The sequence below is a fragment of the Canis aureus genome, chromosome 14, assembly GCF_053574225.1.
Source record: "Canis aureus isolate CA01 chromosome 14, VMU_Caureus_v.1.0, whole genome shotgun sequence".
In the NCBI taxonomy this organism is placed as follows: Eukaryota; Metazoa; Chordata; class Mammalia; order Carnivora; family Canidae; genus Canis; species Canis aureus.
In genome coordinates this window covers 49,482,047-49,509,457 of record NC_135624.1, presented here as the reverse complement: position 1 = coordinate 49,509,457, position 27,411 = coordinate 49,482,047, and the positions used below count along the sequence as shown (strand labels likewise).

The window sequence follows — 27,411 nt, the reverse complement described above, 5'->3', positions numbered from 1 at the left end:
CAAGTTTTAACAACCCTCACTATTAGAAAATGAATTAAACTATATAATTTAAATCTTTCACACTACAATTCATATGCTGTTCTGAATGAGAACAAGAAGCAATCTATTATCATACCCTCTACATATTTGAAAACACTTCCACTAGGCCTCATTCTTTAGTATTCTATGTAAAAATGAATCCCAGTTCTCTTAACCTTCTCAAAGTCCATTTAAATCAATTTTTGGCCCTGCTACAAGTTGTTTCAAATTCACCATGCTTATCTTCACTACCCAGTTTCAAGACCTGTAACTCCTCTATTAAACATCTCAGAACTCTGCAGTTTAGCAATGACCACAATCCTATCCCATACAGCTTTTCAACCACATTTTCTTTTAAACTAGACACACCAATGATTCCTCTATGACTTTTCCTGACAGGCCTTTTTCAGACACATTGATACACAATGACTCACTATTCCACAAATAAATATGTATACTATCCTATGGTATCTAAACTCCACTATTTCTCTTTATCAAGGTCATCCTGAATTCAGAACCCACCCTTCCAAGCATGGTCATCTCTCTTTCTCTTTATATTCCTTGGCTCTGAATACTGAACTCAGTAACAAAAACACTTGCTATCATATTGCATCACATTCTAAAAATATTTAAAACCACAACACTAAAAAAGTGTAAAAAAAATAACCCTTGGTCGTGTATAAACTATTGATCACACCATTACAACAATCAACAATTTAACAATCACTCTTAAGAACAACCATCTGACCAGGTGTCAATCTATCTAATTGTATGGCTCAGAACGTATTTTTTCACGATACTGAGTTATGCCAGCACGGTAAAAAAAACCAAAAACCATGATAAAGTCAAGATAAATGATCTCTTCTCTTTGCAGCTGCTTTATCATATAAAAAAATTCAGTGTTCTTAAAAAATTCTTTTTCATAAAAATTTTATTTTATATCCCATACTGTTTTCTTCAACAAATTGATAAGGTGAGAATTTTCTCAGAATCTCTCTTGCTACAAAAATGGGTAAGACAGGTATAAGAAAACTAAGTATCTTAATCAAAACTGGAATGAAGCAAAGGCAGAGCTGAAAATAGGACCTTGAAATCCCAATAGCCTATTCCATAGTCTAACCACATCGACACTGCCCCTCCTGTAACTACAAGCTTGAAATTTCATGTTTATTAACAATGATGGAGAAAACATGAAAAAAGTTTTACCTGGAGGTGGTACAGTTATTGGAATACCTAAAAAACAAGTGATGAAATTTAATATAGTAATTGGATTTTATAACCTGTTATGTATTTATGCCATCACCAAAAAAAAAAAAAAAAAAAAACCTTTGAAATAAAACCCCTTGCGCCTCATTTTCCTGGCTTATTCACTCAAAAGAAACATTCTGTATTCTTGCAGAGGACCAACAATTCCAGCATAACATCCGACTTCCTGATGAAAACCCAGTCTAACAACTTGGTAAAACAAGGTTTTCCCTACTAGGTGTAATCACAAACAAAGTTAGACATCAGTTTAAAAAGCACACTTGTGCATTTTTTTGTGCACAAATATCAAACTCCATGAAATTAACACTAAGTTTGATAGTCAACATCTGATCTTGTTATTTAATATTTTAATAGGGAAATTATCAATGGACTCTTTAATATCGCAGGTCATACAAGGTAACTGCTAAGACGATGAATATTCACTTTAGTAAAGCTTTGTGGGACGTTCAAATGTTGATTTAGGTTTTACTACTGTTGACAGGACTGGGGAAAGGCTATTATTTCCTTTGATTGTGGGACTAGAAAAGGGGGGTATAGCCAATTCATATATATATATATATATATATATATATATATATATATATATATATATACCCCCAGGGCACAGTAAGATAAATGTGAACAATTTACTTCTATTGGAGTCTGCAAATACTAATTTGAGTGACTCTCATTTATTTACATACATTATAAACTTTAAGAAATAAACTATGTATAAATAAACATTCTCAATTTACATTGGTCAAATGTGCCCTTATATCCTAATGTAAAACTTATGTGGCATACAAATTCTACTTTTTGTTTAAAGAAAAATGACATTTCTAAGTAGAAAAATAGAAAAAAAAATTTTTTTCATGAAAAATGTTATACCATAATAACTTCAACACAGAATGGTTTACTAAATCCTATCTTAAAAACTGCATCAAAATTAGCTCAAAAGATGAAAAAAAGTCAAGTTCATTAAATGCATGGGGAAAAATATTATAAACAATTACTTTTAAGTGTTTTCTTGTCAATAGAAACATCTGTTAATAATTTAAAATTTCTCTGCATGTTTTACCAGAACAAGAGGTTTATATAAAAAAGTCTTAAGGCAAACAGTGGCCTTAAAACAGAGAATGAAACACCTGATTTAACCACCCATTACAATAAGAGGATATGCTAAACTTACAAAACCAACAAGACTGAAAAAGATATGTAAAAGACATGTGAACCATTATGTTTCGAAAACCATTACACCTCCAAATGTCTACTAACTCAATCTACACTAAATGGCAATTCTCATCCATCCTGAAGTTACCTTGCTGCTTCCTAAATTACTAAACTAAAAGAATCCAGCAAACAATACAAGCTAGCAGAGTCCCAGACACCATACTAAATGGGAAAAGTAAGAAAGGCAGAGCATATTAAACGTTCTTAATATCTACTATTACCTAATTTTGTTCAGAACAGTAATTGAGTGATGAACAAATATTGAGGGCATATAATATAATGATTACTGGGTGTTATATAAGACTGAAGAATCACCAAACTGTATCTCTGAAACCAACAATACGTTATGTATTAACAGAATTTAAGTAAATTAAAAAAAAAAGAACAGTAAAAAGTCTTTTAGAACACTGTTTAACTTCACTGTGTAATCTAGTTTTTACATTTAAATACATGATTTTGTGTGTGTGTGTGTGTGTGTGTGTGTGTGTGTGTGTACACAGTAGTCCCTCCTTAGCCATGCTTTCCACAGTTTCAGTTATCTGCAGTCAACCACATTCTGGAAGCAGTGATCCTCCTTCTGATGAAATGTCAGAAGGTCAACAGTAGCCTAATGCTATGTTTGTCACTGGGCCTATGCCATTCACCTCACTTCATCTCAGGACATAGGCATTTTATCAACTCACGTCATCACAAGAAAGGTGAGGACAGTACAACTAAGATATTTTAAGAGAGAGAGAGAGAGAAAAAAAAGAGATCACATTCAAATAGCTTTTTTTTTTTTTTTTTAAATGTTTTTTTTAATTATTTATGATAGTCACACACACACAGAAAGAGAGAGAGGCGCAGAGACACAGGCAGAGGGAGAAGCAGGCTCCATGCACCGGGAGCCCGACGTGGGATTCGATCCCGGGTCCCCAGGATCGCGCCCTGGGCCAAAGGCAGGCGCCAAACCGCTGCGCCACCCAGGGATCCCCAAATAGCTTTTATTGCAGTATAGTTATAAGTGTTTAATTTTATTACTGTTGTTAATCCCTTACTGTGCCAAATTTATAAATTAGGCTTTATCATAGGTTATGAATGAATGGGAGAAAAACGTAATATATATGGGTTCAATACTGTCTACCATTTCAGGTACTCATTGGGGGTCCTGGAACATAGCCCTTGCAGGTAAGGGCGGGGGATGGGAGGAGACTACTGTATAAGATAAAGAATTATATGAAATTCAGCAAACCACTCCGTGATCCTAATGAACTACTTAAATGAACTCATGAGCAACATGCAGCACTTTGGTTAAAGCTTACTACAGCTTACTAAAATAAAATGTAAATTCATGCAAAATAGCTAAGAAATTACTAGTCAGCCCCTCTCAAAATTTAGCCTTCAAAAACATCTAAGTTGTCAAATTTTCACAAGACATAAAGGACTTACAACCAAATTATTAAATATGCTATTAAGGTTGTTAAAATTACACTCTGCTTTTAATTTTAGTATCACTACAGTAGTATCATAGGACAGGTTTTTAAAAAATCAACTGGAAAGAATAAAGAAAAAAAATCTCATGCTATTCAAAGATCTCATTCCAGTAACTATCTACTCATCACAAAGTGAGCATGTGAACTAGAAAAGGCCCTTTGTGTGAGGTTTCCATTTCATGTAAGATATTTCAATGCAAATCTTTATTGGTAAATGTTCACTGAACCAGAATCACAAAGCTGATGAAATGCAATACAAATCAATTCCTCAGTATTATCAGATGTATTTTCAAAATACAACTACAAAAGTTTAGTACGTGATATAATGGTTCAACGTAATTATCAAATAAAAATCACTATTTAGTACTTGACTTTTGTTAACAAGAGAAACAGCATAAGGAAAGAGAAAATTGGTCTCAAAAACTCCTGTCCTCATCCTCAACACTCCCACCTTCCTGACCGACACACATGCTGCCTAACCAACAGAGTGGAATTACACAAGTATTGTGTTTTACTGTTTCCTTTATCTGTAAAATGAGTAGGAAAAAATGTTTATTTCCCTGGAAAGCTTGCCTAACAGTAATAAGAATAAAATGTCTAGTATTGTAGGCCAAAGCTTTTGGAAAAGTAATATTCAAGTTCTAGAACGACTGGATAGGTAGTGGTTTTGAAACTTCAGTGACCACCAGAATCACCTGGAGAGTTGATTAAAACACAGATTGCTGGGTCCCTCCTCTAGAATTTCTGATTCAGTAGGTCTGGAGTAGGGCCAGAGAATCTGCATTCCTAACAAGGATAGGCTGATGTTGCTGAGCAGAGATCATACTTTGAGAATCAATGAATGAGATCCTAAACTTCTCTATGGACTGTCAAATATACAAAAGTAAATTCCATTCCAAATTTTTATGAAACTAACAAAGCATGTAACACCCTAAAGTAAAATAATACAGCTGAATGACAGCCTACACTAACTACCTGGTATCCTCAAATGAAAGAGAATTAGATTTACGTTTTTCCTGTAATGCGTACTCTTCAATGGGAAGTATGGACCTGAAATCCTATCTGGGAACTGAAGGAATCTCAGAGGCAAAGCAGCAGAAAGGCAGTAGCCCTGTGATACTTACTGAAAGGAATTTAACTATATTTTTTAAACTCACACAAAATTAATAGAAGCTCTGCAAGTAACAACAACAACAACAACAAAAACTGTGGATGAACTCATTCTCAATGCAGCCCATCACTGTTTTTCTAAGGCAGAAAAGTTTATCTGCTAGGTAGCCTCTGACATAGCTTCTAATGATCCCTGACTCTGTTATTTATGCCTCTTTATACCTTTGGTATATATACCCTCCCCGAGTATGGACTGGATATAATGACTTATTTCTAACAAAATCCAGCAAAACGATGGGATGTCACTTCTGTGACTAGGTTACAAGACAGTGACTTCTATTTTGCTGGTATCCTCTACGGTTTTCTCAGCATGCATGCTTTCATGAAGCAAGCTGCCTTTGGGAGAGGAAGTGAATCTTGATTTCAACAGAGGTGAGTGATCTTGAAAAAGAACACTCCCTCAGTCCAGCCTTTAGGATGACCATCTCAAAGTCTGTGGCAGACTTTGAAGCAGAGGACCCACTAAGCTGTCCCCACATTCCTAACCCACAAAACCTATTCAATTAGTGAATGTATGTCGTTCTAAGCCACTACATTTTGGAGTGAGCTGTTACTCAGCAGCAGCTAACAAATACACCTAATAGCTACCTATCATTTCTCTATTATGTTCAAGTGAAAACAAAGAGTTTGACAGAATTATGCAAATTAGGCTTCCAAGTTCTCACCAGTAACTTTTGAATTTCATCAGCACTATTATGATACAAATAGATAACCTTGATCACTTTCTTTAATTCTCACTGATTTCTAGGACTAAGTAAATTCTGCACAAAGTAACTTGAATACCTAAAATCAAGGTTTATAAAAAATCTCTAAATGTTACCTTTACTACATGCTTTTCTGTGCATCAGTATTTTTTAAATTTTAACTACACACATACACATACATTGTCTAACATCTACCCTTTAAAAATAACATCCTATTGGAATTTTTTAAAATATAAAAAGCAAAAGGAAAAATGAGTTCAGTTCTCAAAAAATTCAAGAAATTCTTTTTTAAAGGTATTTCCAGAAAATATTTTTTTGGCAAACAGCATCAATTAATATGCAGATTTGCTGTGTAAGACCAAAAATCTTACAGAACTACAAAAATTTGCTTAATAAATATATTCATAAAATAGCTTCTCAAAACTACTTCCTCAAAGGTGTGGATATTTACCCAGTATAGGCCAAGCTTTTGCCAAAGCAGCAGTTCTTAAACTGTTATGTGAAGATTCCAGGGGGGTCTCTAAGACCCTTTTAAGGAATCTGCAAGGCTAAAACTACTTTCATAAAAACATGAAGAGGGTAGCCCCGGTGGTCCAGTGGTTTAGCACCTGCCTTTGGCCCAGGGCATGATCCTGGGGACCCGGGATGGAGTTCTGCATCGGGCTCCTTATGGGGAGCCTGCTTCTCCCTCTGCCTGTGTCTCTGCCTCTCTCTCTCTCTCTCTCTGTGTCTGTCATGAATAAATGAATAAAATCTTAAAAAAAAATGAAGATACCAAGAAATCTAAATGTTATCAGCAGGATATTGATTTAATCAACTATTATATCACCATAAAATGCAGTACTATGTGACCATTAAAAATGAGGCAAACAGTAAAATGTCAGCTAACTGGATGTTTAAAAAAAAAAAAAAAAACTCGTTCCTGCTCTTTATAACCTCCATAATTTCTCTACCCACAAATATCTGTGTATGCACTTCAACATGAGAAATACTTAAAAAAAAAAAAAAACTTTTAAAAGACACATTATTGGGGTGAATATATACAGAATGCCATGATTCATTTCAACATAGTTAACAAAACAGGCTTTTGGACAAAACTGCCTGCTGGTTCTATTCTAGCTATTGCTTAAATTCTTTATACCTCAGTTTCTCTTCTGCAAAATTAGAGTAATGTCTCTTTCAGATATGAAGAATCATATTGAGTTAATACATGAAATTTGCTCAGAATAGTACCTTAAATAGTAAATAAGCTTTTGATAAATATTAGCTACTATTAGCTATTACAGTGACCCTTAAAAAACAGGAGTTTGAATTGCACAGGTCCACTTAAACATGGATTTTTTTTTTTTTTATAGCATGGACCTACAAATGCATTTTCTCTTCTTTATGATATTAACATTTACTTTCCTCTAGATTACTTTATTGTAAGAATATAATATATAATACACATAACATTAAAAATATGTATTAAATGACTATTACAATCAACAATAGGCTATCAGTAGAAGTTTCTGGGTGGTCAAGTTAAATGTGGATTTTTGACTGCTTGGGGTATTGGTGCCCCTAACCCTGGTATTTTTCAAGTGTCAATTGAATTTCTACTAATACTCAGTGAAAGCATGAAACTGCACTAATATATTTCTGAAAAATTTAACACAAATTAAATTTGGGTGGTTCACTAGGTGATGAAAATAACGAATTTTCTGAAAATTAAGAAAAATGTTGAATAATCTATGTTTTCAAGCTACTGTTAGTAATGGTAACAGAAAACCACATTAAATACTTTTTCATTTAAAAAAGTTACTCCAAATGTCACATTAATTTGGGACCAAGGGTCTCTATATGTTTGCTGTATTCTCCAAGAAAAAACCTCCACTCTTCATACAAATCCTGGCAAATATTTTGTTCTGTAACGTTTCAACTGTGTCTGTAGATGTGTGTTTGAGGGGGGTAGGAGGCAGTACACCTCTCCTTGTCTGGTATTTGACAGTAAAAGTCCCCTGAATGCACGCAATCTCTATCACCTCATCATTGTCAAGGAGTAACTATCTACTTATGCAATGAGTCATGCCTGGAAACTTAGCTCTAAGAGTTGACCAGAACTTTTTTTCTCCAAACCAAGGCATTTGTGAGAGTGAATATTATTATTTATGCTGGGATAAAAGGTACAAAGTAGGGCCTATCCCAGGCACATCTGGATGTATCATTCTATTAGAGAAAAAATTCTTTTTATGAAAAGATCAACACTCCGAAACGTGGGTATAATACATCATTACAATATTGTATCATATACAGGCCTATAATCTTGAAAGAGTATGCATTTCAAAGTAAATGTTAACAAAGACAACATTAAAATCCGTTTAATTTCTCAAAGGATTTTTTTTCCTTTCTCCTTTTAGTATTTAGTATTTCCTTCTCCTTTAGTATTTCTCTAAGCAAAAAGAAAACCCAAGGTTTCTCTAAGAAAAATGGAGTACTTTTTAGGCAAACTTAAAAAAAGATTCCTGAGCCACAGCTTTCTTTCATTAGCTGCTTATGATTCTTAAGGTGATCCAAATTACAGTGAACTCTATAGAACATACTGTAATCATGTCCTTCTGTGGTAAATGGTAACTGAAGATGTGGCTTTAATCAAGGCCCCTACTCAGAGGGGAAGGATCTGTACACCCATACTGTTATGGGAAGCTAAGTACCCTATCTGACAAGTGTCTGTATGACTATACCAACTGTCAATCTGAAAAGCTCCTTGGTGTTATGTATACATAAATATGTTAACTCAATCAGATGTCTTATTTAGGTTATTTCAAGTATACAAAAGATCTCTGTGATTAGCACTGCTGGGAAACACTGATGGAAATACAGACTATGAAAAAAAAAAGACTATGTTCTCTCCCAACAACTCACAACATAGTAAAAACAAGGAATAATTCAGATACAATTTACAAATATCTGGTTTTAGTATTAACTAATTATCTCCCTGCCTCCAGCAAATATAACCGTTAGATACTACTTAAACCAGCATCAGAAATCCTCTGAATCAGTATCCTTAAGTGTTGATAGGACAGCATAGAAATTCTAAGAATAAGTAATCAAAGGAAATCTGGACAAGTATTTAAAATATAGAAAGCATGTGGTTGAAAATTAACATTACAGGCATACCTCATTTTACTGTACCCACTTTACTGTGCTCCATAGTTACTGTTTTTAAGAAATTGAAGGATTGTGGCAACACTACTTCAGTAAATCCAATGGAGTTATTTGCATTTTCTTTCTTTTTTTTTTTTTAAGATTTTATTTATTAATCATGAGAGACAGAGAGAGAGAGGCAGAGACACAATCAGAAGGAGAAGCAGGCCCCATGCAGGGAGCCCAATGAAGGACTCGATCCCGGGACCCTGGGATCACGCCCTGAGCCAAAGGCAGACACAAAGCCACTGAGCCACCCAGGCGTCCCTGGAGTCATTTCCCAGCAGTGTTTACAGATTTCATGTCTTTGTGTCACATATAATTGTCAGAGTATTTCAAACTTTTTCATTATTTTATTATAATGATTTGTGATCACTGATCTTCTGATGTTACTGTTCAACTGCTTTGGGACACCACAAACTCTAATCCTATCTAAGATGGCAAACTATCAGTAAATGTTTGTGTGACTGCTTGACTAACCAACGACTGCCCTGTCTCTCTCCTCCTCTCCTGAGACAGAATAATGAAATTAGGCCAATTAATAACCCTCTAAGGCCTCTAAGTGTTCAAATGAAAGGAAGAGTCACACACCTCTCCCTTTAAATCAAAAGCTAGAAATTACTAAATTTAGTAAAGAAGGCATCCTAAAAGTCAACTGGCTGAAAGCCAGGCTCTTGAGCCATACAGACAAGTTGTGAATGCAAAGGAAAGTTCTTGAAGGAAATTAAAAGTGCTACTGCAGTGAACACAAAGCAAACTAGCCTTATTAAAAGTATGGAGAAAGTCTGAGTGGTCTGGATAGAAGATCAAAACAGCCACAATATTCCATTAAGCCAAAGGCTAATCCAGAGCAAGACCCTTATAACCCTCTTCAATTCAATGAAAGTTGACGAGATGGGGAAGCTAGAGAAAAAATGCCTGAAGCTATCAGAGGTTGGTTCATAAGGCTTAAGGGAAAAAGCCCTCTCCATAACATAACAGCTCAAGGTGAAGCAGCAAGTGCTGATGTAGAAGCTGCAGCAAGTTACCCAGAAGATCCAGCTAGGATAATTCATAAAGCTGCCTACACTGAACAACAGATTTTCGACGTTGACAAAACAGCCTCCTGTTGGAAGAAGATGCCATCGGGGACTTTCACAACTGAAAAGAAGTCAAGGCCTGGCTTCAAAGTTTCAAAGGACAGGCTGACTTTCTTGTTAGGGGCTAATGCAGCTGGTGACTTCAGGTTGAAGCTAATGCTAACCATTCTGAAAGTCTTAGGGCCCTTAAGAATTATGCTAAGTCCATGCTGCCTGTGATCTATAGTTGGAACAACAAAGCCTGGATGACAGCGTATCTGTTTACGACAATGGTTTACTCAGGATTTTAAGCCCACTGCTGAGACTACTGCTCAGAAAATGAGATTCCTTTCAAAATATTACTGCCCATCGACAATGCTACTGGTTACCTAAGAGCTCTGGTGCAGAGACATACGAGGACATTAACGTTTCCATGCCTTATAACACAATACTCCTTCTCAGCCCATGGATCAAGGAGTCACTCTGACTTTCAAGTCTTCTTGAAGAAATACATTTCATCTCGTAAGACTACAGTGACACAGACAGTGATTCCTCTGACAGATCTGGGCAAAGACAACTGAAAATCTTCTGGAAGGGATTCATCATTCGAGATGCCATTAAGAACACTCGTGACTCATGAGAAAGGTCCAAATAGCAACATTAACAGGAGTATGGATGAAGCTGATTCCAAAACTCACGGAGCACTTTGAGAGCTTCAAGACTTCAGTGGAGGAAAGAACTGCAGCTGTGGTGGGAATAACAAGAGAACTAGAAAGAGAAGTGGGGCCTGAAGATGGGACCGAATTGCTGCAATCTCATATAAAACATGAACGGATGGGGGGCTGCTTCTCATGGATGAGCAAAAAAAAAAAAAAAAAAAAAAAAAAAATTGGTTTCTTTACACAGAACCTACTCCTGGTGAAGATGCTGTGAAGACTGTTGAAATGACAACAACAGACCTAAAATAGGACCTAAACTTAGTAGATAAAGCAGCAGGCATCAGGGTTTGAGAGGACAGACTCCAATTTGGAGGGAAGTTTTACTGTGGGTAAGATGCTTTAAGACAGCATCACTGCTACAGAGAAATAGTTCATAATGGAAGAGTCAATGGATGTGGCAAGTTTCACTGTTGTCTTATCTTAAAAAACCGCCACAGCCACCCCAACCTTCAGCAATCATCACCCTGATCTATCAATCAATAGCCACCAACATCAAGACAAGACCCCAAGATCAGCAAAAAGATTATGACTCACTTAAAACACAGATGATGGTAAACATTTTTTAGCAACAAAGTATTTTTTAATTAAGGCAGGTACCTTATTTTTTAGACATAATGCTACTGCACACTTAACAGACTACAGCAGAGTATAAACATAACTTTTATATGCACCAAGAAACCAAAATTTCATTTGATTCTTTTTATTGCAGTGGTCTAGGACTGTAATATCTCCGAGGTAAGCCTGTAAATAAATAACTTAAACAAGAGAAAAATAATGAGTGTTACTCTACAGCATAATGTCATATAAATAATCTGAACATTATTAAGATACTATCCTTATAAACAGAGTTATATGGCAAAAAAAATGGAAAAGCTTTGTCATTTTGGAAAAAAGTATACTTCTAGATAATGCCAGTGTCTATAAGCAATATACTTTAGAGCTTCTAAATATTCTTATACCAAAAAGTATTTATTTTTTCACCATTTTTCATACTATCTCTCTCTCACTCACTTATACCACTTACTCTTACAGCAGCTAGTGTTGACTATATAAATTATTAGCAATCTGGGGATATATTATGTTAGCTAGTAATACAAAAAAAATTCTTTTAAGCCACCTTTAATACCTGGTAAAGTTAAAATAAGATTACCAATCAATCTAGCATAAGGACTATTAACACATACATTGATTATCTTCCAGTGTCATTAAATCAAGTATGTTCACAATTAACTATTTCTACATTTTATCATGTTCAGTAGACAAAGGACTCATCTATGAATCCCTTAAGTCTTCATTCCTTTCCCTTTTCCTTTAGTTAATTCTCATTGTACAAAAGACCAAAGAGTTACCAGTCCAATCACAACCTCTGAAATGGTTCATGCTCCAGAACAAGAAATTCATTGAATTTTAGAAATAATGTTGTCTGGAGTAAGCACCTCCAACATATCCAGCCTTCTCTTTCCTCTGCTTTTGAGACAACCCAATCTCTAAATCAGACGTCTTTCATAATAATTTTATTTTCCTTTTTCAAGATTCAAGTGACAATGGAAGGGAATCAAAGGTATTGTGGCTGAAGGGCCAATGCAACAGCTGACATTTAGAGAGGAAGGATGAATACTATAGGGAAGGACTATTCAGACCCTTTATTTGCCTCAGTATTCTGATTACAAATGGCACCTTAAAACAAGCACAGCTCTCTTAAAATGAATGAGTGGACATGGCTCTTTTAGGATAAACTGATTTTAAGAGAAAGCAAATTTTAACATATCTCACACATGCAATTATAATTAGGACCAGGAGCTAGTTTTTATCATTTACTACTGGCACTCTCCCTAGGAAGAAAGTAATTATCACCTGAATCAATCTTGTCAGTTTCACTAAAAACTGATTAAGGGGAATAAATACTGGAAGCTATTGGACATAAAGTAATGAAGACTACTGGATATAAGGTTGAAAATATAAAATTTGGGGATTATTTGTCAATTTTATCTATTGCCATCAATAAAATAATAAATCATCAAAAGTGGCTCAAAATAGGATAGAAATTTACTTTAATTTTGTCTTGTTTAAAAGAAGTAAATACCAGGTACCTGGCACCCAGAAGCAGTCTCCTAAAAGGAAACCAGTATACAAAGATGACCAGACTGAGATTTTCACTTCAATCTCTTCATAGGATATATTTTTTGAATTTTACTCCAATTCTAAAAGTATCTCTAAAACTTTTTTTCAAAACCAGTTAACAAGGTTTACAATTCAATATGGATTTATACGTATACAATTAGCAACCTTAGTGATCACTACTTTTAGATCACAATTTTAGTATCTGTCCATTCTCTATTTTGGTATATTCTCTTTGCTATGCTAATAGCACGAATAGATCTGTTTCACTATGAATTTACTGAAGATTTAACATAAGTTTCCTAATTTTAATACAGTGTAATCAATGAAGATTTTATTTTCAAGTATATATATTGTAACTGTCAGAATTAAAAATAAAAGAAACACTCATGGTTATTTTTCTTTCAAAATCAAATGTCTTATTTACTATTTACCTGGTGGTGGAATCAGAGGTGGAGCAGTACTGACAGTTGGAGGAGGTGGAAGAAATGGAGGAGGTGGAAGGTGGGTGGGAGGAGCTCCTGGGGGGAAAAATGGAGGTGGTTTGCTAAAATTGTTGTCTACTTCAGTAGCAGATCTTTCAGAAAGGACCTAAAATTAAAGCACAGTTAATTTAAAAAAATGAATAAATGTTCTTGTCTAAGATTTAAAACTCAATAAATTCATTTAAGAAATGAAGTAGAAAGTTTTATTCACATATACATATTTTGAGAAGGTAGAAGTAATTTTTTCTGTGTGATATTTGTGTATATATACAGATGTGAATATACATTTACACACACTTTTTAAGATGTCCATATAAAGCCTAGAAAAAATGAACTGAATCATTACCAAAAAAATGTAGTAAGAAATAATAAAAACATTCTAAACAAGAGTACTTCTAAATTAAGTACATTATAAATATAAGGTAGTATTATCTGTTACCCAATCAATCACAGTATTCAAATTAAGGCAATGTAATCATTAATCACAAATGCCAGCATTAAGAAATTAACATGGCAGAAGAAATGGATATTCACTGTACTAGGGCTTGTCATCGTCAGGTTGCATGCATTAATAAATAAGCAGCCAGATATAAAAAACTTTTCCATGTGAGCCTTGTAATTTTAAGAACAAGGATTTATACTTGAAAAGTAAACATGTTTACAAAATACTGATCTGTGTCAACAGGTAAGGGACAGTCAGCAAACCTAAAGGAGACACACAGAGAAATCTGGATTTTTGTCAAGGCTCCATGAGGGATTCCAATGTGTAAACATATTTGGGAAAGAGGAGAAACATCCAACATAATGCTGTAAGTTTAATTTATACTTCTAAAATCATTGTTGGCTAAAGGGTATCACTTAAACATATAATCCCTCTTTTCATTAACCTTTCCTACATTATAAGTACAGTAATTTTTGTAATGCTTATGCTGATAAGCTATTTTTTAAAGTAGCTAACAGAATTATTTTAAGAAATCATGGCATTTTAATGGTGGGGGAAAGAAAAGAAAAGAGTGCTATCTTCCAGTTTAGAAATGATTTACTCTTCAGGATAAAAAGATTAATTTACTAAAAGTAATAAAATTCAAAATACTTTGACATTTTTAAAATAAAAGTACTCATGAAAAGGTAATAACAAAAACCAGTATGATCAAGTTAATATCCGAAAGTCTCAGTTACTAAAGTTCTAACTCGAATCCAAGTTACTAATATCTCCTCTTTCATTCTTTCACTTGAAAACAAAGGAAATCTACTTCCCTCCAAAATGACATGTTAAATTATGGTATATCCATATAATGAACTATTTGAAAGAAATTTAAATATTTTTAAGAATATAGAAAATGGGGCAGCCTGGGTGGCTCAGCAGTTTAGCGCCGCCTTTGGCCCAGGGCATGATATCCTGGAGACCCGGGATCGAGTCCCATGTCGGGCTCTCTGGATGGAGCCCGCTTCTCCCTCTGTGTCTCTGCCTCTCTCTCTCTCTGTGTCTATCATGAATAAATAAATAAAATCTTAAAAAAAAAAAAAAAGAATATAGAAAATGTAAATAATAATTTTTTTAAAAAAGGGATACACAAAAAATAATAATAACAGTATATCCTAATCTTGTCTGGTGACAAGGAAGAGATGTATCAGTGTTAAGAGTGGTTATCTTCAGATGTTAGAATTATTGGTGGTTTTATTTTCTTCTTTACACTTTTCCCGTATCTTTCCCTTTTTATGGTCCAAGTAACCTACATGTTATTTTTTACAGCAAAGGAAAAGAAATCTTACTAAAAAAGATCCAAAGATAATAAATTCTAAATGAAATAGCTTTTGTAATAAAAGGGTGATTAATTCCATATTTTAAATCTTCTTTGTAGCACCTAAAGTACCTAACATATAGCATAGTACTATAAATGTATATTAATACATTAAGTTAGAACATAGATGTAATCCTTCAGTTTAAAAATTAATAATTTTAAAATAGGAAACCTGTATGTTGCTGTTTTCATTTGCCCGTCGCCTTCCTTCAACTCGACTAATTGTTATAGTCTGACCAATAACATCAATTGCTCCAGGTAATCTCCTGTAACATAGAAATTGAATCAATTCAGTTTCACCTAATTAGATGTTTGAAAAATAACACAAATACTAGGTGAGACATGAAATAAAGACCTTTTGCCATGTACTTTAAAATAAAACCAGATCACAACACACATTGAAAAAAAAATTCACTAAGTTAGTTAGATCTTACTACTTTGCACTGTCATAAAAGCTAAGCTTTATTAGTAAGCTGGAACAAACGTACCTAATGATGGTCATGTTAAATTTAAGTATTTTTATAGGTTTTCTTTTAGATCTCCTGTTTTTTAATAGTCTCCAACTAAATTTATCTTTGTGGAATTGAATCAGGTAACAAATGCTAAGCAAATGGAAATAAAAATTTTTGGCTGCTATAATTGTAAAACATGTTATAGTTCTATTACAGAAACTTACAAAATTCCCCCAAGACTTGAAAAGAAAGAATGTTCATTTTGATACACACTGTATTTTTCTTAGTGATTTATTCCAAGAATTAGAAAGTATAAAATGGGATCCAATTTTCCATTTCTGATAACTTGCCTTTAAATAGAAAATTTTAAATATTTAAACGCCTGCCCCACTCCAGTTGTATTTATAATCCATTTATGTTTAAGTATATGAGTAGATGGAAAAAGTCTACCACAAAATAATGCTGCAAATTTAATGAGGAGAAGATAGTAAGTTACATTTTAAAAAATGTTAAAAGCCAGCTAGTAGTTGAGGATCTTATTAAAGCAGATATGCTTAACAAGATAGAAAAGTCAGTTGAAAGAAAAGGCAATGAAAAATGGATGCAAATTAGATGAATGTCTCTTCATCTCTACTTTAGTTCTCTAAACAATCCTGCCTTTAACAATTTTAGAGAAGCAAAACACTACAGTACCATGGATCCTTCCACAGTCATCACAGTTAGGCTCCTAAAACAACTAATAACAACTACCATTTGTTGAATGTTTACACATTATACCTAAACCTCACAACCACAAGCCTTCCCTTAACAAATTACCGTATGCTTGTTATAGGTATTAAGGCTAGGGCTCATAGTGGTGTCACTAACATCAGTAATAATTAAATGGCAAAACTTTCAAATTTCTGTCTGATTCCAAAGCCTACAGACCCTTTCCCTTGAGCTATTATGCCTCCTAGCAAGATAAGTGGCTTTTGATTCTGAAAATCAAAAACTGGTGAAAGTCTGCCTCAAGTGAACCTTGAGAAGCCCCATAAATAATTTTATGCTCACAAAAAAATAAAGATAGCCCTGTAAAAAATGCATAGTGGGATCTGAAATGTCTTCAATTACACAGTCCATTCCTACTTATCTTGCCCACTTTTAGACTTGTGCTCTATATAACTCCAATAGATTTTTTTTTTTTTTAAGTTCAAGCTTTTCTGATTTTATGCTCAGGTCATTGACTTCCCAGATTTCCTCACAAACTCAAAGAGCAAAAGTGATTTTTAACTTAACTTTACCCTTCAATATAGCTGGAAACTATCCTAACATTCACACGTGAGAAAAATCCAAATAACTCAGACATAAAAAATAAATATTGCTATTTTCCCCTAAAACTTAGAACAATTACAAAACTATAACTTCATATCAAAGCAAATGCCATCATCCCACTGATAGCTATATACAACTCAGATTCCAACATCCTAGCAGATATAGGTGTATATCTTGATGACAGAATTTCCCTCATCTTTTATTGCTACCGAGGCTTCATTGTAAAAATCTTAAGCTCTACTATTTCCTTTTCCACTTTTCTCTATTTCTAATTGCCACATTCTCCCGCCTCCAACTTTTAAAATTTATTCCGCTTAAGTACAAATTCTCACAAATTTATCTGGATTTTCAATTTCTCCAAATTGTTAAAGTAGCAAAACTTAAATCTAGATCTAACACTCTAATGTCCATGCCCTAAAGGAAAAATTTCTATATCCTATGGATTTCTAAAGACTGCTTTAAAAAATTCTGAGACATATGAGAGTACTCATTCCCTAAAGTTTATCTTAAATATAGTCAGAGAAATCTAATTTTTCAACTTTAAATAGATTAATCACTGAAGATTCAAAAGCTTCTAAAAATACACACATGGAAAATCAGCCTTAACATCAGTAGAGGAAATCCGAAAAACTGCAATTTCTTACATTTCTACAATAATAATACCTCTTTATCCATGGATATTTACTACACAAACGGATTTACCTTAATCAGGTATGTGAAGTTTATCATTTTGTACAAATATTTTTGACAGATATATAAACGTATACCAAAGTAACAAAAAATACATAATATTTAACAGAGATAATTAACAATCCAGTTATTCTGATGTCACATTACAAAAAATGATGCTGAAGCACATTTTTGTGAAAATTTTTAACAAATCACTTTTTATTTCAGGGCATAAAAAGATCTAATAGAGCTTCACTATGGGGATCTACTGTAACTTGAGTTTCCAACTGCACAAGTTTAACTGGGCTTACACATCTGTTCAGTAAGGCAGATAGCTAATGTAGCTATCAAGATTCTCTATACTGGACTCAATTATACAGTAAAAAGCTGGAGAGAGATAGAAACTAACCACGACAGATATCGTTATGCAAGTAGTGGATGTTCACAAAAGCTTCTACCTTTCATGAATATGAAAATATCTCTGAAATTATAATGGAATTAAACTGACACATTTTGGTGATTCTGATGTAGGCTGCTTATAAAGATACAACAAAAACTTTAAGAGTGACAAAATTAGGGCCAAATGAAGACAAGGAATTAGCTATTAATCTTCGTCACCAATTATCTGAGCTATTCATTTTTTAACAGTCAAAATAAAGGACATCATTAATCACAAATGTCTTTTGATGTAATATCAAAATAAAGCATTAGTTCTAAAGACAGCATTTCCTGGTAATACTACTAGTGAGTACCTACTATGTGCCAAAAGCACTATTCTAAGCACCTTTATATGCATTTTCTTTTCATAATAACCCTATGAAGTAACAACTATTATTTCTATTTTACAGACAAAAAATAAAGAGAAAAAAATTTCTCCTGGGTCCACTTTAAGAGAAGACATGGGAGTACAGTAGTTTTCAGTATTTTTGATCCTAAAATAGTTATTTAAGAAACACATTTTACACAGCAATCCAGTACACACATATAAAAAACTAGAAGTTTCATGAAACAATACTTACACTTATTATAAAGAGTAACATTAAAATCAAACATGAATTATTAGTATTAAATAATCATACATAAAAAAGGCAAAATAATACAAAACCAAGAAATATTTGGTGGTTGAGACTATGAAACTGATTTCACACCCCTCTAATGGACTGAAATCTCATGCTGTGAAAAACACTGAAATAGGGACAAAGTCTCCAATATTACTACAATGAAAATGTAAGCGAATTTCACAGAACTATTTCTCAAAATGTTCAATACCAAATGAAGCATAATATGTAATTCAATAAAAGCAATTTAATAAGGTAGAGCAAAACGATGTGGTTTGAGTACATAGCCCTGTTGATACAGACTTCATCTAAGGATTGAACTATATAATTTTGAGCAAGAATCCTTAACTAGCATACACAGGCTACTGAGGGATCAGGAGGTACCTGAATTTAAATATATGCATGTGTATAAATGTATTTTTCAGGCATAAGAATCTATAGATTGCAGCAAATTTTCAAAGAGGTTACTGCTTTAATGTTTAGAACCACTATTCTAAAAGATGAATGAATCACATATCCTTGAACAAGTCTATGAATGTATTTTCTCACAACAGAGCTTCTAGTGAGAACTGTGCAGCAACAGTTCAAGGATTCATTCTCTAGGGAAAAAACCTAGATGTGTCTATTAAATATTCCCAAGTTAAGACAGAGGCACTAGTATCACTGTCTAACTCAGGTCATACATCTAAAATAGATGCCTGTAACAATTCTGCATGGAAATTGGTATCACATCTTTTAAGCTACTTTAGGAAAGATAAGCCTTGAAAGACAAATAATGGATTTAGCCACAGAGGATGGAGATGGAGAACATTTCAAATGGAGGAAAAACATGAGCACAGAAAATACGTAAGGAAAATAATGTGCATGATTCCAATTTCCAATTCAGCAAATATACTACCTACCAATCTGTTTGCAACAGAAAAAGCATGATAGACCTTTAGTACTGGCTACCAACAAAAAAGGCTTTTAAAGAAGAAGAAAATATAAATTGAGACACAAAAGAAAGAGCTCTATGAGGTTATAAAAATGCTATGCAAATGTCAGTTTCCATCCTACTAAATCTATCACAGTTTACCTCACATTCCAAGGTGGTCACTAAATATTTGATTAATAGTCAATTAATAATCTTCATGCCAAGCCAGAATCCGATCTCTCAATCAGTGGTTCTCAATGCTTCCTACACATCAGAATCATCTGGGAGCTTTTAAGAATCTCCATGCCCAGAGTGCACACCAGACTACTTAATTCAGTTTCTAGGGCCTAAACATCTATAATTTTTTGACGTTCCCCAGGTAATTCCAATACACAACCAAAGCTGAGGACTACAACTAAAGGCATGCCCAAGGAAGACACTTACATCGTATTTTCTTTCAAAAATCAATTACATTAGCTGATAAAAATTAATACATAACTCCCTATTACTCAATAAAGTCATATCTACCAAGGCAATGCTATAATTCATTGCACACATATTTTTATATTTATATTTTGAATTTTGTGGAGTCACACTGTACTGCCTCTATACTTTTACTTTCATAAGCACAATAATTTTCTCTACAATGTATACAGTTTATATAGAAAGCTTAATATATTCTATTTTCCAAGTGAAGATTAATCAAAACTTGTCTTGAAAAAAATGTCCAAAATAAAAATCTCAGAATTTAAAACTGTTTTCAGAGCATCTAATTTATTGTCTATCAGTACTACAGCTAAAGAGCAGAGATCCAAAGGGAACTAACACTTACTAGGTGCTCTGCAGAAGGTACTTCTGCAGGCTTAGAAGCCATTTAACCCATAAGTACTTGGCGTGAGGTCCAATTAGTTTCATTTTCACAGATATGGAAAAGGCTCTTTTGTGAAATAAGGTGCCAGTACCCAGATTCAGGCTCAGGTATGATTAATGCCAAAGTCTACTTTTTTTCCATGCTAATTTTCTGGGGCCTGAATTTTTACAATGTTGTTACTTCTTTAAGCTATCTTAAAAACAAAAAACCTTTGAAGGCTTAAAGGTGGACTATGCTAAACTTTGACTCAGTAGAGAACATAAATGTGTTCATTAAGAATTGTGTTCAAATTTACTCACTTTTGCACAGAGCTTGAAATAAAGGTTTACATGCTATACTTAATTTCATTTTTTAAATATAGGAAAAGATATCATTCTACAGGCAATCTTTTAAAATAAAGGCCTTCATATGTCCAATCAGGTAAAATCTTATAAGCTACATAATACAGCAAGAAGCATTCAGAATGCTCTATCAAATGTCATGAAGGTACAGGTACATCTTTTGAATATATTATTTCATCAAGACATAAAATAACTAGTGCAAGAACAAATGAAGAGATCTTGGATTGAATGTCCACTTAACATCCAGTTTTATTGAAAGTTTTATGTTTGTCTGTTAAAAGAAATGCAAGCAGGTTTAAATATTTTGGTGATTCAACATTAAGAATTTTACTATTCCTCTTTCAAGAGTCTGAATCAATTAAAAAGCATTATTAATATTAAAAATAAGCTTAATAAGATAACCTAGAATTTGAAACTATCTACCAGCATTTGATATAAATAGAAACAAAACATACAAATAAACTGGACAATAGGAGACGATAACAGCAATCATCCATACTGCCAATTTCAATTTTCTGTGTTCATTAAAACTGCTTCATTCTTCTTACTAATTGGCTTAGTAAAGTGTCACAAAATTCATAAGACAAACTCGTACCAATAAAATGTCCTTGTTACATACATATATAGCTTGAAGAGTACTGTGAATCAAAGGTGGAACAATACTGTTTTATATAAATTAACTGGAACACAAGAGATAAAAGTCTGAGTCTCCAAACACAGTAACATATAAAAAGGATTGCAACCACTGTTTAATTGCTCTTTACAAAGAGATCTAAGCCATGTTTCAAAAAAACCCCTACATTTCTCAGTTACCTTAATTATAAGAGTTAGCATCTCATTTTTTATGTGCAAGTTATAAACTTATATGCTGTATGTGTGCGCATATATACGTATATTCCAAAGGAGAACAAGAGCTTTTATCTAGAGTTTCTTTTGAACTTTCAAAAGTACAAAATATATACTGAAAATAGTGTCATATTTCTTACTACCTACATTCTGTGAGACTAATCACAAAGTCAGAATAGGAGTATTCTGTGTTCCCAATGCATCTTTTTTGGGGGGTGGGGGAGTAACAGTATAAACACTGAGATGTATTATTTTCAGTCAAAGGAATAATATTTTCTCTATAAACTAGTTATATTACTTCAAGAAACAAACCATTAAATCAAAGGCACAATTATTAAAAAATTCTGCTAAATGACTGATTTAAGAAGGAGGAGTTCCAGGTATTAAAATAAGAGAAGAAACATATATAATTTCATATTGCATTACAAATAAGTGATCTAAGTATTTCTATGCCTTTGCTTATGAAAATCAACCTGCCTTAACTGCTGGTACTAAAAGGCAGAAAACCAGGAATTCTAGGCCTGACTTTGCCTCTTAATTAGCCATAAATTTGGCATATTTCCTACTTTCTCAGATTTCCTTTTCCACACAAACCAGAGACTAGCCAGAAAATAATTTCAAGATTCAAAAGGTCTTCCTGGATGCCTGGGTGGCTCAGTGGTAGATCATCTGCCTTTGGCTCAGGGCATGATCCCAGGGTCTGGGAATGAGTCCCGCATCGGGCTCCCTGCAAGAAGCCTGCTTCTCCCTCTGCCTATGTCTCTGCTCCTCTCGCCATGTCTCTCATGAATAAATAAGTAACATCTTTAAAAAAAAAAAAGGGGGGGGGGGGCCTTCCTGATAACACAATCCAGTCCTGTCATTTTAAAAATGCACAAACATGGCCCAGAGTGCGATCCTGGAGACCTGGGATCGAATCCCACATCGGGCTCCTGGTGCATGGGAGCTTCTCCCTCTGCCTGTGTCTCTGCCTCTCTCTCTCTCTCTCTCTCTCTCTCTGTGACTATCAGAAATAAATAAAAAAATTTTTAAAAATGCACAAAACAGGAGTGCCTAAGTGGCTCAGTCAGTTAAGCATCTCCCCTCAGCCCAGGTCATTATCCCAAGGTCCTGGGATGGAGCCTGAGTCAGGTTCCCTGCTCAGTGGAGAGTCTGATTTTCACCTCTCCCGCTTTCCCACCACCACCAAATAAATAAATAAAAATCCTTAAAAAAAAAAAAATGTAGAAACAGAAGCCCAGAGATTTTAGAGAACTATCTTAAATTCACACAGGCACAAAACCAAACCTAATATCCATATCCAGTATTTATGCGATGACTGCTTGAAGAAAGTAGTTATTCTTTATCTACAAAGCTGGCTATACTGATTCATTTCAACAAGAGAACAACGAAAATGAAGGCTCTTATCATTTGGCCTTTTTGGGATCAGTAAACAGGCTGTCCAGATTGCTGGCCAGGTTAAATATAAATCTAAGAGTTTCTCTAGGCACTGTATGCTACAATAACCAAATTAATTATTATATAGAAATTGTATTATTAGCGCTCCTGTTAAACTTTGGGGTTTTGTGGAAATATTAAATGTGAAAAGCTTCAAAGACTCCACTCCAGACTTATCAGATCTAACTTATTTCAAATACTTGAAATTTTTACTGGTTCTTCAAGAATTCTAGTTTTAAAAAGATCAATATCATGTAATACTATGAAAAATGTCAATGGGTACACTTTTAAAATAAAAAGATATGCAAATTTTCATTAAAGCAACCCATGCAACTAAGACTATTCTAAGAATCTAGATAATATATTTCTATCTGCATCAATTACTATCTTATAGTTTGGATATTATTTAAAAGGTCAAAATATTTTTGACTTTCAGATGAATAGTCACTTTTGAGAATGACTAAGCTTATTCTCTCCTAAGAGAGCCTATCAAAGCCAAGCTGACTAGAAATTTTTACTATTCATGGAAAATATATAATGAAGACCTCGAAGAAAAGGAAACCTAAGAAAATAAAACTGGTAGTGTTTCCTCCCTTTGCTTTGCTTTTAGTTGTTATGATCAGAGATATATGGTCATAATTGACATATTTAAAAGTTTACAAATGAAAATATTTAAAAGCACATTAATATAGCATCAACCTGCCCAGGAAGAAAACTTAAAATGCTGTAACAACAAACACAAACAAAATACCACCCCCATACCATCACTGTTTAAAACTTTAAATGATAAATTAGGGAGGTATCTAAGTCTGTATTTCTCAGTCAAGCAAACTGTTAACTGCTCAGACTGATTACTATTGGCAATGCACTGCCATATCTAACATATTTGCTTCTCACTACATCCCTTGAGGTAAAAATTATTATTACCATGTTACAGGCTCAGAGAGTATATAGTACCCATCAAGGCTGCATGCTGTGTCATGATTTAGAACACAAACCAGAATTCTACAGAGGGGAATCAGGAGTAAAAGCATACTAACAATAAGGGACATGATACTTCCTAAAACAACTGGTAGACTCAATGAAATGGCTGCTTTTTGCACTGCAGTTTGGAAAGACTGAGTGCACTTCAATTTTACAGGTTCTAAATATTAGCTCAGAAGGCTAAATCTTATTCAACAAATAGTCAGAAACACACCCAGGGATTTAACAGGGTGTGATATAAGAAAGAAGAATTAAACCTGCAGCAGTGGGGAGAAAAAAAACGTTTATTGAGGTCCCATTAGCATGGTTCCATGCAATTTATAGCATAGTGTAAAAAGCCAGAGAGATGAGAGGCAAGGTGTAAGGTGACAGGGCCTGACTCATGATTTTTAAAACCCTCAATTTCTGTAACGAAAAAGCATAATTGAGGGGGTAAAAATATGGTACAGTCTAATCAAAATTTTATCTTATTACTAGACAAAACAACACTGATGATCTAAACATCAGGGAGTAGCCAATGTTTAAAAACAGCCTTACCTTAGGTCAGGTGATTCGGCCCTCCCATACCGGTCCTGCCACTTCCCAACGCTGGAATTGGCTTTTCTGGAGGCAGTACTTGTCTGAGACTGAGAAGAGGTGCTGTTTCTGGTGAGATAAATTTTCTATGTTTTTTCTTATATATTGTTGTCTCTGACCCCCCTTGTTCTGTCTTTTTCTTTTTCTTTGACATGCTTTTTCTAAGGTCCTTTAGCATGTTCCTATTATATCATTCTCTTCAAGTCTCTGTGATACTGTAACTGCTAGTAGGTATTTAAATATAAATGTGTTATCAACATTTTATTAACTCTAGAAAATTTTTAGAAATCTTTTCAAAATAATATGATGTCAAAATGCAAGAAATAAGAACCAAGGGCATATCAGGTTATAATATATCATTAAGAAATAAATTTATGTGCTTTAATGAATAATATTAACTTCTGTGGCTTCAAAAAACCTTATTCAAAACTTTGGTATTCCTTTCCTTATATTCTTCAATAGGTACAAGTAGTATACCAGCTAAGAGTAACACTCTGATGTGTTTTATAAAAGCCTACTATAAATATATACATTTAATAAAAATTCCTTTTCAAAATAACTCTTTCAAAATAAATTTCAAAAGAAAGTTAATTTTAACCACAGTGACACACTCCATAAGATGTTCAGCTATTTACACTCTTGCCAGTCCCTTAAAGGACTAATAAGAACACACTTTCAATAGGTAAATTTTCTATAGGAAAAACATGTATGTTACGTATCTGCTTATTTATGTAAAAAGAAAAAGGAAGAATAAACCAGAAACTAGATAAAATGTAGTCAGTTATTAAAAAGTGAAAGAAATAGGGGAAAGGATGACAAATCTGAGTATACTTGGAACTCTGTTAAATGTTTTATATGCTCAAAGAATAAGTCAATAAACATGGAGGAAAAAGAAAAGCTAATACTGAATACAAACAGAAACAATGGAACAATTATACTTTAAATGATTAATATAATCACTCTGAAGAAAGCTGAATATTTTGACTATATACCCTCAGCCTAGAAAAAGAAAAAAGGAATTCCAAAGAAATCTTGAATTCTACTTAATAGGTTTGGTTTTCAAAATGGTAGGTGAAGTCCTAATCTATTCTATGTGTATTTAGGATTAAGCAAGTAAGTACAAACACTGAAGTTTTTGGGAACCAGATTCTCAATGCAGTGAGATGGAGATGTAATATGGAAAAAAGAAAGGAAGTAGAAACCTGTGGTGTCAAATGTGAAGTGAAAGAAACATGGATGACTGCATGATTAAAATTATACATAAGGCAATTTCATATTGAAATTGTTTTGTTTTCTCCAAGTGCCAGGTGCTGAAAAAGCCTAAATACCACGACACTCCAACAGCAACGAACATAACTGGTGCCAAGATCTTGGCTTCTAATCATTTCCCACTAAAAGGCACCAAGGCGCTTTCAAGAAATGGTTGTTTCCAGGGAGGGGCAGAAAAAGCATAAGATAGGCCTGGAACATCTGGTAAAGCTAGAAAGTAAAATCCTCCAAAAAAAAATGATGGAAACAAATCAAAAGGTCACAGGAGCCACTCTGAAGAGGCTGCCATAGGGCAAATCTGGAACAATTTGAACATCAATATGAATTATGGTATATGTGAGTTATATATATAGTTTATATACACTACATATACAAATAAACCATATTTATAAGCCACAAACACACTCTCACACATAAAACAAAAATTAATGAGTCTAGTTGATAATAAGTGGAAGAGATGAGAATGCTCATTTTTAAAGAAGAATGCCAACAAATTAATGTAAGAAAAGTAACAGAATTAGATAACCACTATTTTACAGCTATTATAATAGTAATGGGAAAAAGTAAAAATCATCAATGGATACTAAAATTCCCTGGAAGTTTAAAAAGAATTAGGATATTTACAGTTACCTCGAAGATTTACTAAATACAAAGTTAAAATAGTAACTTTGCAGTACAAAACCCAAAGAACACCATTACAACTAAACCATTAAAGTTATCATCGCTAACCATGGGGCAAAATGATACCATCTACCTCCAGGATGATGCACTGAGGACACAAGATCACTTCTGCAGTTTCCAGCCTAAAAAGCAAAACCTGAATCTGATCAAGAGGAAACATCAGGTAAACTCAGACTGAGGATGATTTACAAAAGTACTGGACTATACTCATCAAAATGCAGAGTCAATAAATACAAAGAATGTCTGAGAAACTCTCAGATTAAAGAATAAAGAGATAAAGGAGTTAATTATAATGGATGATCCTGGACTGGATCCTAAATCAAGGAAAAGAACTGCCATGAAAGACATTATTGAAATAATTAGCTAAATTTATGGCTTGTTTATTAACATACTGGCTCATTATTAGATTTTATCACTCTGATAACTGTGCCCTGTGATTACATAACAGAAAGTCCTTATTCTTACATGCTGAAGTATTTAGAGGTTGAAGGCATGATGTTTATAATTAATAAATGGTTCGCAAAGGAAAATATTTTTGGGAAATTATAAAGCAAATATGGCCAAATGCTAATAACTGGTGAATATGGAGGAATAATACATGAGAGTCCATGAGTGTTCAGCTTGTCAAAGTTTATCAAGCTGTATGTTCTTGACCTAATATGACAACTTTTAAAGATTAAGCAAAACATTCTGATATATTAAATATTAACATTTTACTTAAGTATGCCAATTTGCTGGGCAATACAGAAAGTTAGAAACCTAGCATTTCTACCAATTAAGTACAAAGAATCATTAA

The 27,411-nt window shown here is 33.7% G+C and overlaps 1 protein-coding gene across 26 annotated transcripts in view; it reads right to left on the bottom strand.

Moving 5' to 3' along the window:
* The window catches only part of FIP1L1 (factor interacting with PAPOLA and CPSF1), a 74,471-nt gene that overhangs the window by 18,974 nt on the left and 28,086 nt on the right, over positions 1-27,411 (bottom strand). For 7 of the 26 annotated variants that reach the window (XM_077848005.1, XM_077848006.1, XM_077848012.1 and 4 more), the window contains 4 exons: positions 24,627-24,734; positions 15,380-15,473; positions 13,355-13,511; positions 1,225-1,251 (listed from right to left, as the gene is read on the bottom strand). In XM_077848005.1, coding sequence (XP_077704131.1) covers positions 1,225-1,251; positions 13,355-13,511; positions 15,380-15,473; positions 24,627-24,734 — 386 coding nt within the window. The remainder of the gene's footprint in view (positions 1-1,224; positions 1,252-13,354; positions 13,512-15,379; positions 15,474-24,626; positions 24,735-27,411) is intronic. The other 19 variants (XM_077848016.1, XM_077848024.1, XM_077848014.1 and 16 more) reach the window with 3 other exon arrangements.